Raw genomic sequence first — 10089 nt, 5'->3', positions numbered from 1 at the left:
GTATCTTTGTGTTCAAAAAACTAGAATCTTTTTAGGAATTTTGAAACTTTGTGTATTGGTCCCTCCTATAGAAAGTACAACTTAAACTTTACCAAATATAGATTAGCAACACTTTGGAAACCTAAATTCTGTCTTTTCCCCAAATTAGATGTTTGTGGGTGTATAATAGATGTGGAAGATAAAAGAAGACATGCGAGTGCCACTAATAGTAATGAAGTTGTTTTCATATTGTTGAATGGCAGGTAAAAGATATTTACTCTACCTTTAGGACATTTACATTTTAGAGTTGTCTCTGTTAAGATTTTTATTAATTTGATAAACATGTAGGAATGACACTGTGAAGTGTCGTCTCAAAGACAACTACGCTTCTCAATTCATGTCTATATGGCAATCAAACGGCTGCCATCTCATATACAAATCCGAACCTATGTTTTGTGTAATGCGGTTTATGAAGGTCGGAGAAATATGAAGGTATGTAGCATAAATTAGTTCTGATATAATCATCATAAGGTAACCAATATATTTACTTTAAATTGTAAATGTCTATAGGTGCACCATGTATTGAAAACACATTGGCCTCTTCGAAGATCTTCATAAAACCAGAGTTCAAAGGACTGGAGCATCACCAGGCTATGTAAGATGTTATTGTGTATATTAAATCAAGTTATGTATGATGTTAAAGTAAAATTTCTTAAAACACTTTATATATTTACAGGTCTGAATTTGCTGGACATTATTACATAAACCATGTGATGAAGCAACAAGGTGAAAGCTCAGGAACTCAGCTGTAAAGAATGGAGCCTTGAAGATTTTTTTTTTTGTATTTTTGAATGTCTAAAAAATTTTAAATGTTTGTACTAACCGCTACTTGAAATCCAAATATGGATTAATCTCATCTTTATTTTGTAACTGAGATAACACATTATAATATTGATCTTTTGGAATTTGCTTACGCTTAAGAAAATTTTGAATTTACTTATTGAATCTTAATATCTATTTACTACAGTTTAATTGTTTATTTATAAGACTTAATTAATATTTTACATTGAGAATATTTTGGATCTTNCTAATCCCTTCTGTATATATGCAAATACAAAAAGTTCTTGACACTCCAATAAAACATTGTAAACTTTTTTCAAAAGATAAAACACTATATTTTAAGATGTCAATTATTACATATTAAATCAAAAAAGCAGCATATCCTAAAGTATCAAATCATTTTTCTTAAGATCTTATTACCGCGCTTACGCGCGCATGGATACCTCCTTATTAACAGTAGATTTTTAAATATATTTTTAAATCTTCAGTTCAATAACATTGGATTTTAATAAATTTTTTAAAATCTATGATTGAATAACATAGGATTGTCAAGTTGAATACATCCCCTAGGACTTTAGTGTTTTGGATTTTTTAAATTTAAAGGTTACCATATATAAAGTTTTCAAACCAAAAAAAAAATGATAGTCAGACATCTAGTTTTCATATGATACCAAAATCCTACAATTTTACACAATTTTTTTAGCCACTCTACAATAAACAGTTAAAAGTTTTGCTTGCACAAACAAAAGGTAGAAAACGGAAACAAGAAACTAGAGTTGCATACATTAGGCTCTATAAATACTCGTCATATGTGATCTATGACTTCTTCTTCTTGACAAAAACAAAAACAATTGAGTCCATCTCAACCGCTTGGTTTTGTTAGTTAGATGCCTCAAAGTTAGAGGGATCCTTTCAATTTGGTGGGTAACTGTACGTTTAAGCATCAGCGAAGAAAAAAACTCTCGCTGTGCTTTAAGGGTTTCCCTTCAGAGGTTGAGCCTCTTCATCCGGTGGAGTTTCTTGAGCTGCCTGCGGCTTTTCTGATCTCTTCTTCACCAAGTTTTTAGCATATAGAGATCCAAACACAATTACCTGGCACCAGTGAAAAATGGGTTTAGCTTTGAGAACAAGGAGAGAACACAAGAGAGGGAACCCAAAGTAAAGAGAGGCTTAAAGGAGCTTACAGATCCAATACACTGCTCCCAGCTAAGCGGATGTGAGAACCAGATGCAGGAGAGCATGATGCTCACAAGCTTTTTGTTTTTCAGACAACGAAGAAGGAATTAGAGAGAACATATTTTGCTGAGGAATCAAAGAGTTGACACCACCAGAGTAACTAACTATTTACCTGTCTTGTAGTCATTATGGCAGCAAACGTTAGAGCACCAAATGTCCTAATAGTGTAAGAAATGAAAAATTGGCTGGCTGTTGCCACCTGCAGAACACCGGTTTCATCTCTGATAAGTTTTATACTACATTTTAGTTTTCGCATTACTAGGGCTTCTGTTTCAATACNACGAAGAAGGAATTAGAGAGAACATATTTTGCTGAGGAATCAAAGAGTTGACACCACCAGAGTAACTAACTATTTACCTGTCTTGTAGTCATTATGGCAGCAAACGTTAGAGCACCAAATGTCCTAATAGTGTATGAAATGAAAAATTGGCTGGCTGTTGCCACCTGCAGAACACCGGTTTCATCTCTGATAAGTTTTATACTACATTTTAGTTTTCGCAGTACTAGGGCTTCTGTTTCAATAAAAACTCAACTCTAGTTTTATCTTTAACTATAGCAGCTGTGACCACTACTGCAATGCAATCATACTCTACTCTGATATATTTCTGGAACATGATAATTGTAGTGACAAAGCAAGAAGACTTACGGTGGAAAGCAAAGCAATGTCAAATAGACAATCTCTATGCCGAGAAACAAAGTCCACAGCTGGGAGTAAATTCCCTTGCAGTATAAGGCCTATATCAAGCAAGAAATTTCACATATAAGTAGCAAAAGCCATGGTTGACCTGATTTGTAAGCTTTTTTGAGGTCCACACATCGAGATTTATGCAAGGCAGATGAATTCTATATCGAAAAGCACTGATGGACTCGAGAATCATAGTCAGAGATACACAAAGCGTAAGAATGGTTCCTACTAAACTACAGGGTTTAACATCACTAACATATGATCTCAGTTGCAACTTAAATCAGAAGTTGACATATAACCAAGAGACTGGGACATGGAAAGAAACAGAACAAACTTACCAAAGTGATTAATCAGTAATGGGAAAGAATCATCACAGAAGGTGCAACATGGTCTTAGAATCGGGAAAAAAATGAGGTAAAAGAGAGAAATTAACTGTAAAGAGAAGTTCTCACCAGTGAAACTGAGAATGGATGAACAAATTGTTGTGTAGAATATCTGGTTATGTATTTCCATATTATAACCTTTGAAGAGTTTGTCTTGGAATGTGCTTGTAAAGCCATCAAACCTGTTAGCCAGTTTGCCAATACCAAAATTATGGATATACCAGAATATCTGGTTCCTATTTAAAAACTAAACAAAAAAGGAAACGGATATGTACCCAAGATAACCAACCATAAGGGATACACCCCACACAGTGTTTTCTCTTCCCTTGTTGTACGGACTAATATCATCTCCTGCCTACAGCTCAAATACATATAGAATAAAACTTCATCCCATGTAATCTTAAAGTTCCTAATGATGATTAGCTTGCTATGAACTAATGGAGATTTCTTCAAGAAGATTGGGTTATTACCGGAAAAAGAATAAACACAGAGCAACCAAGGGTAACGAGGAAAGCCACAAAATAGTCAAATCCCCTGTACCTTTTCTGCATGATGAGAGTTCCCCAAACCTGAAAGAAAACAAATAGATTAGATATAGTGGTGATGAGCTCACATCACATGTAACAAAAAAAGTTCCACCTTTTACATGAAAGTTATAAGCTTACCATTACAGGTATCATCTTGGCACATTTAGCCAAAGTTTGTACAGGGAAACTCACATACTTGAGGGCCTCATACTGACATGTTGTGGTTAAGATGTTAGTTACTGAAATGAGACAATATTTATAAAGCGGAGCTACAGGATCCAAAACTTTCTTGCTCGCCTACAAACAAAACACACAAAGGATTGCAAAAAATCAAAAACCAAAGCTTATTTAAGAGAACCATTGAGATATATAACTACAACTCAAGTGTTGTTACCAGTAAAGCAGCAGCAGAAACAGCTGATGTAGTGAGCCGATTACAGAAGACAAGAAACAAAGAGTGTTTAAAGTACTCTTTTTTCAATCCATAAGGCACTCTCATGATCTTTTCCTGTAATCACAAAGCACAAATTCGAAAAACCCAGATCGTTTTCTTCAATCAATTTGAACAGAAAGAGGCGGATTCGAGTGGGGAGAGAGAAGAGAGAGAGAGAGACCTGAAGAAGACCATAGATGACGAGAGTGATCATAATACCAGAGATAGCGAAAGCAGCTTTCCATAGCTTCTTCTTCTTCTCCTTGTCCTTGGCTTCGTTTACTGAATCAAGCTCTGCCATTTCTCCATTAACGGATCTGCTTCTCTCTCTCTCTCTTTCTCTCCTTCCCCAAAAGAACAACAAAAGAACAATCAACCGAACAATTCAATCAAGTCCCGACCAAACCGAACCGAACCGAACCAAACAATTCAAGAGACTTAAAAAGACCAAAAAAAAAACACTCAGATGAAACTTTCAAGAAGAAGGCTAACAAGATCAGAACCAGAGTCACATTTTATAGACCAAGGACTCTGACTAAACTAATGGTACCCAAAAATATCCAGAAACAACAAGCTTGACAAATACCAAAATTGTCATATACTCTCTCTCTCACCACCACAATGTGATGAAGAAGATCGAAGACAACACAATCCTTTGTATATTCATTCACTAACATCTGAGCTGACAAGATGAAGATTAAGCATGTAGTGGATGCTGCAAACAAGATTGGAATCTTTTTCATGTACATTAATTAGCAAGACACAAACTTTCTGGTTTTAGACATCCCAACTTGTTAGAACATTCTTTCAGCTTCTGCAATCAGTAATAGTGATTATTTTTCTTAATAATAATTTGCTTAAGGATGTTGCTAAGAAGATTACATGATTATCATGTGTTGGATGCTGCAAACAAGATTGGAAAATTTTCATATACATTAGCAAGACACAAACTTATGGTTTTAGACATCCCAACTTGTCTTCTTTTAGCTTATGTAATCAGTAATAGTGATTCCATGAAATATGAAATTTGCTTTCTCTTGAACCAAAACATAAATTCCCTTTATCATCTCTACAGAAAGATTGACACAATAACATCTCATAGCTTTTGAAACAATCAATAAAAATACAGAGCAACAGAAACATATTTTGTCTTTAAAATAAACATCCTAATTTTGCAGATTTATCAAACCAATAATGAAATAAAGATTCCAAAGAAGTGTAGATTGTCACATAAAAATCTCAAATTCATCTTCTTCTTCCGGATCTTCTTCCGGATCTTCTTCTTCCGAATCTTCTTCTTCCGGATCTTCTTCTTCCGAATCTTCTTCTTCCGAATCGTCGTTAGGGTATTCTTCATCTATTTCAATTGCTTCTTCTCGTCCTCCTCCTATTTCTTCTTCTTCTTCTACTACTTCCTCTTCTACTTCTTCTTCTTCCTCTTCTTCTTGTTGAAACGCCGCTACAGCATGTAGATTTGCTTCATCTGCTTCTATCTCTGCTTCTACTTCATCATACAAGAACTCATGATTGATCAAACTATCAACAGACCACCTTTTAGCAGGGTCTCTCTCCAAACACTTTGTAAGAAAGTCCTTAGCCTCTTCAGACAAGTAATCAGGGATATTGGGAGCTAGACCACTTTTAGCAATGACAGTAACCCAACTTTGCCAATCAAGATCATCATACTCTCCCCAAACCCGTTGTCCAGTCAACATCTCAAGCACAGTACAACCAAAAGCCCACACATCCGCACCATAGTCCAAAACCTTGTCCCCTATAAGCTCCGGTGACATAAACCTTGCGGTACCACTCGTGTGATTCCAGTTTTCACCATCATCAATCCGCTTTTTCTCCAACGCGTTTCCCAAACCAGAGATCTTAGCATTGTTATACCCATACTTGGCAAATAGGCTGTTCAGAGGCTTGAGTAAGATGTTCTTTGGTTTGATGTCGCGGTGAATGATCTCTTCTCCGTGTATACACTTGAGACCACGCAAGATATCGCTAGCGAATCTCTTCACATCATCAATTGGTAACCCTTCTCTGTGGCTTTTGATTTGCTTCTCTAGGGTTTGGCCAGGACAGTACTCGAGTATGGTGTTGAAGTACTTCTTCTTCTCGTTCTTCTCCTCTGTTATCTCGTGGCCGTAGCAAGACACGATGTATTGGCCTTTGAGACGGGTTAAGAACTTCTCCTCAATCATGAGATATGCTGATTCTGAGATCTCGTTAGACTTTATGGCCATCCTGGAAGGAAGATCGTCTTCGCCGTCTTCGGTCGTTCTTAAGGCTAAGTAAACAGAGGCGTTTGAGTCGCTTCCGAGACAACGAGCCACCACCCACGAATCGCTTTCTGGCTTTCTTAGGATTGAACGGTTCCTCTTTCTCGACGAATCTGCATCATCCTCTATCACGTTCGTCTCTGATCTGGTTTGTGAATACTTCCGCTTCTTGTGGGGACGGTTCGAGTCTTCGTCCCACTGACCTAATCGATCAGAAGATGTTGAATTCGACATCTTTCTTACCCTAGACGGCTAGACCTCTGTTTTGTTTTTTTCCCTCTCTGTATTTCTCTTATTCTTTCCTTTTTCTCTCTCGATTCCAATCCAAAACGATGAGATCGATAGGAGATAGGAGGCGATAGGTTATTTATAATGAATCTACTTGGGTCTCAAGTTTCCTTTTCTCCTTTTTTTCCTTTTTTTTTCGTCAACATTTTTTACTTTTTTCATCTGTTACTGAGAAAGTCAAAAGCAAAACCGAACCGAAGGTTTGGTGATAAATTAGACGGTTCGGTTCACGTTTCCCTTTTTCTTCGTTGACCAAAAAAAAATTGTGTCTCTTTCAAAATTGGTTTACAATGATTATTTGCACGAGTATATTGTATATGTATTATTTTTTCTATATTATAAGAACTGAAAAAGGAACAGATAGTATGGATGAGGGAAAATGGTATTCTATATATTTATATCCAAATTGTTAAAGCAAAAAAAAAAAAAAATAATCCTATGTTTTGAGTAACTCGTTAATTAAAAAAAAAAACAAAAATTTTAGGCAAATGTATTTTGCTATTCAGTCAACTTAACAATTTCACAACATTATTTATTTCATAAATCAGTAATTTTGATGTGTTATTTATTTAGTATTAAGTTTTGGTAATGAAGAAAAAATAAATAAATTCTTTAGTAAAAATTTATAGGATTAATTTTAACTTTATTATTCCTATCATCATGATGAATTTTAAGCACAGATTTTTTTGTTGATAATTAGGTTTCATACTCTCATTTCTAAGAGTAGTAACGCTCCATCACAAAGCTTTAATAGAGTAAAGATTATAATTATAATGAAAAACAAAATTAACATAAAATCATTAACATAATCAATATCATATGTAATTTATAAGAAATATATAGATGTAAAATATTTTCAATACATTTTTAACATTTATTTATTTGTATTATACATTACATTTCAAAATGATCGATTACAACAACAAAAATTGTGTTAATTCTTAGAGTATTGTATATTTTATTTTACTATTTGCTGCATACCTTTTTCCATTTACCCACTCCTCTAAATCTCCTAATTTGTTTGTTAAACTAGTATAAATTTGCAAAATCTAATATACGTACATCTCTCGTGTGCTTCAAATGCTTTGAATACAATTATATCACGAACGTAACCAAATGAAGAGTCGATTTAGTTAAAAACATGATACTCCAAGAAATTTATAACCCTAGAGCTCTGTTTTTTAATCTCTTTCTTCTTGATTCTTTTGTCTGAAGTCTGATTTTTCTAAAACGATGAGCCGGATAGGAAGCGATGAGGATATATATTTATAACGAATCTGTGTTTGGTTACTACTTGGGATTCAAGTTTACTTTTTTCTTTTTTCGTTTATTCTAAGAGCAGTAAAGCTCGATCACAAAGCATTAATAGAGTAAAGATTATAATTATAATTCATTAACAAAATAAAAATAACATTAAAATCATCAAAATAATCAAAATCATATGTAATTCATAAATATATATAGATGTAAGCTATTTTCAATACTTTTTAACATTTATTTATATTATACATTACATTTCAAAATGATACATCACAACAACAAAATTATGTTAATTCTTAGAGTATTGTTATTTTTTTTACTATTGTCCGCATGCCTTTTTCCATTTACCCACTCCTCTAAATCTCCTAATTTGTTTGTTAGACTAATGTAAATTTGCAAAATCACATATCTGTACATCTTTCGCATGCTTCAAATACTTCGAATACAGTTTCATCATGAACGTAACCCAATGAAGAGCCCAGTGAAGAGTATAAGAAGTTTAGAGTCGATTCAGTATTCCCATATAAGAAAATGAAAATTTCCATCTTGTTTAGATAATCATGTATTCATGTTGGTACGTGCACACACATAACATTCATATATTTATTTTCTTAATTTCTTTCAATAATTGTAATAGCCATAGCCATCCAATTAATATTACACCAATCACATATGTTTCAATAATAATGTATAACAGGTAACATAATTTTAATTAACTAAAAATATATATTTAGAGCCATAGCCATCCAATATTACACCAATCACAACTAATTTTAGTTAAATGCCTAACTTATTGAGTTTACATGAGTTAAAAAGACTAAAGAGCAAAGTCAATAATAATAATTGAGTTACCATATTTATCTGTTCTGGACATTAATTGAAGATTACAGTTCCTCTGTTCCTGTTGGTAAAGAATTAAATGGTTTTACATTTTTCTTTGCAGAAAGACCCTTTTACATTTTGTATACTTAATTACATAGTACACTGACTTAAATGTTAATATTCATTTTGGTTTAAAAGAAAGTTAAAAAGGCAATTTTACATCCAAAATGAGAGAGGGATGGTTCATGAGTGCACCGAGCCCCCACCTTGATTTAGGCTCCTTAGTAAAGCATCCCCTTAGAAATTCTTGTGCTTCTGCAGATAACCCACTCGGTATATTAGGAATGACATTACTGTGACCGATTAGATTGACCAAATCTTCATAAACCAGATCACCATACTCTTCCCAAACTAGTTCCCCGGTTAACATCTCCAAAACCGAACATCCAAACGCCCAAATGTCAACACTAAAGTCCACAATACCACGACTAATCAGCTCCGGAGCCATATAGCGCATAGTACCTCTCTTATGACCCGATCCATCTCCATACTCCACCGAACCTTTCTCTAGTGCTAAACCAAAGTCCCCAACCTTGGTTACATAACTGTTAAACCTAATTTGGTGATTATCAATAGGGGTCAGTAAGAGATTGTCCGGTTTAATGTCACAGTGAATAATGTTTCTGGCGTGGATATCTCTCAGACCAGCCAGAACATCTCTAGCGATCAGCTTTACATCAAACTCTATTAACCCTTTCTGAATATTCCTGAGCAAATCTCCTATACTTCCTCCAGAGCAATACTCAAGTATCAAGTTGTAATGATAATCAGCTCCTTCCCGTACAATCTCCTCGCCCGAACAGCTAATCACAAAAGGAGATTGTAAACTTCTTAAGATCCTTCCTTCGTTCATGAGAGTCGTAGCACGTGAAATGTCTGCAGTTTTGATCGCTCTCTCTTGGTTCTTGTACGTCGCTAGATAAACAGAGGCGAAACCCCCTTTCCCAAGCAACCGAGATTTGACCCAAGGGGAAGACTTTTTCACCAGTCCACCTTCGAGAGTTACTTCGTCTGTAGGTTTCTGAACGGCTACGTCGAATGATTCTTCCCTTATCACTCTACAGCTACTACTCTTCTTCAAAGCCGGTGGTTTAAATTCCCTCTTTTTCTTGTTCTTGGAACAGCGTCGTCCATCAAGAATGGTCGGAGTTAGTTTTACAGCCAAAGTAGGGTTTTGGGGAAGAGGACAGAACATTGTGGCGCTTGATGAACCGGAGGAGATCACTATGACGTTCTTCGTAGGTGAATTTTTGGGAGGCAGGGTCGAGAAATCGCTGAACTTCTTAGAATCCAT

The 10089-nt window shown here is 35.0% G+C and overlaps 3 protein-coding genes across 4 annotated transcripts; all 3 read right to left on the bottom strand.

The window, feature by feature from the left end:
- LOC104711071 (UDP-galactose/UDP-glucose transporter 5-like) lies at positions 1459–4575 on the bottom strand. Of its 2 annotated transcripts, none has more exons than XM_010427744.2 (10): positions 4265–4575; positions 4045–4158; positions 3789–3947; positions 3594–3692; positions 3399–3478; positions 3193–3305; positions 2702–2790; positions 2168–2254; positions 2004–2072; positions 1459–1911 (listed from the first exon to the last, which is right to left on the bottom strand). In XM_010427744.2, the coding sequence occupies exons 1-10, from the start codon at positions 4382–4384 to the stop codon at positions 1792–1794; spliced, it is 1050 nt and encodes a 349-aa protein (XP_010426046.1). In that variant the 5' UTR covers positions 4385–4575; the 3' UTR covers positions 1459–1791. The 2 variants fall into 2 exon arrangements, with proteins under 2 accessions (XP_010426046.1, XP_010426044.1); XM_010427742.2 differs by lacking the exon at positions 2168–2254 and adding an exon at positions 2413–2499 and having other exon boundaries at positions 4265–4574.
- On the bottom strand, positions 5189–6668 carry LOC104711070 (mitogen-activated protein kinase kinase 9-like). Its single transcript, XM_010427741.2, has one exon. It carries the CDS (start codon positions 6597–6599, stop codon positions 5310–5312), a length of 1290 nt encoding a protein of 429 aa, XP_010426043.1. The 5' UTR covers positions 6600–6668; the 3' UTR covers positions 5189–5309.
- Positions 8938–10089, bottom strand: LOC104715313 (mitogen-activated protein kinase kinase kinase 2-like). Its single transcript, XM_010432729.1, has one exon. It carries the CDS (start codon positions 10087–10089, stop codon positions 8938–8940), a length of 1152 nt encoding a protein of 383 aa, XP_010431031.1.

The sequence above is a fragment of the Camelina sativa genome, chromosome 9 (genome assembly GCF_000633955.1).
Source record: "Camelina sativa cultivar DH55 chromosome 9, Cs, whole genome shotgun sequence".
In the NCBI taxonomy this organism is placed as follows: Eukaryota; Viridiplantae; Streptophyta; class Magnoliopsida; order Brassicales; family Brassicaceae; genus Camelina; species Camelina sativa.
This window is presented reverse-complemented; position numbering and strand designations above follow the sequence as displayed.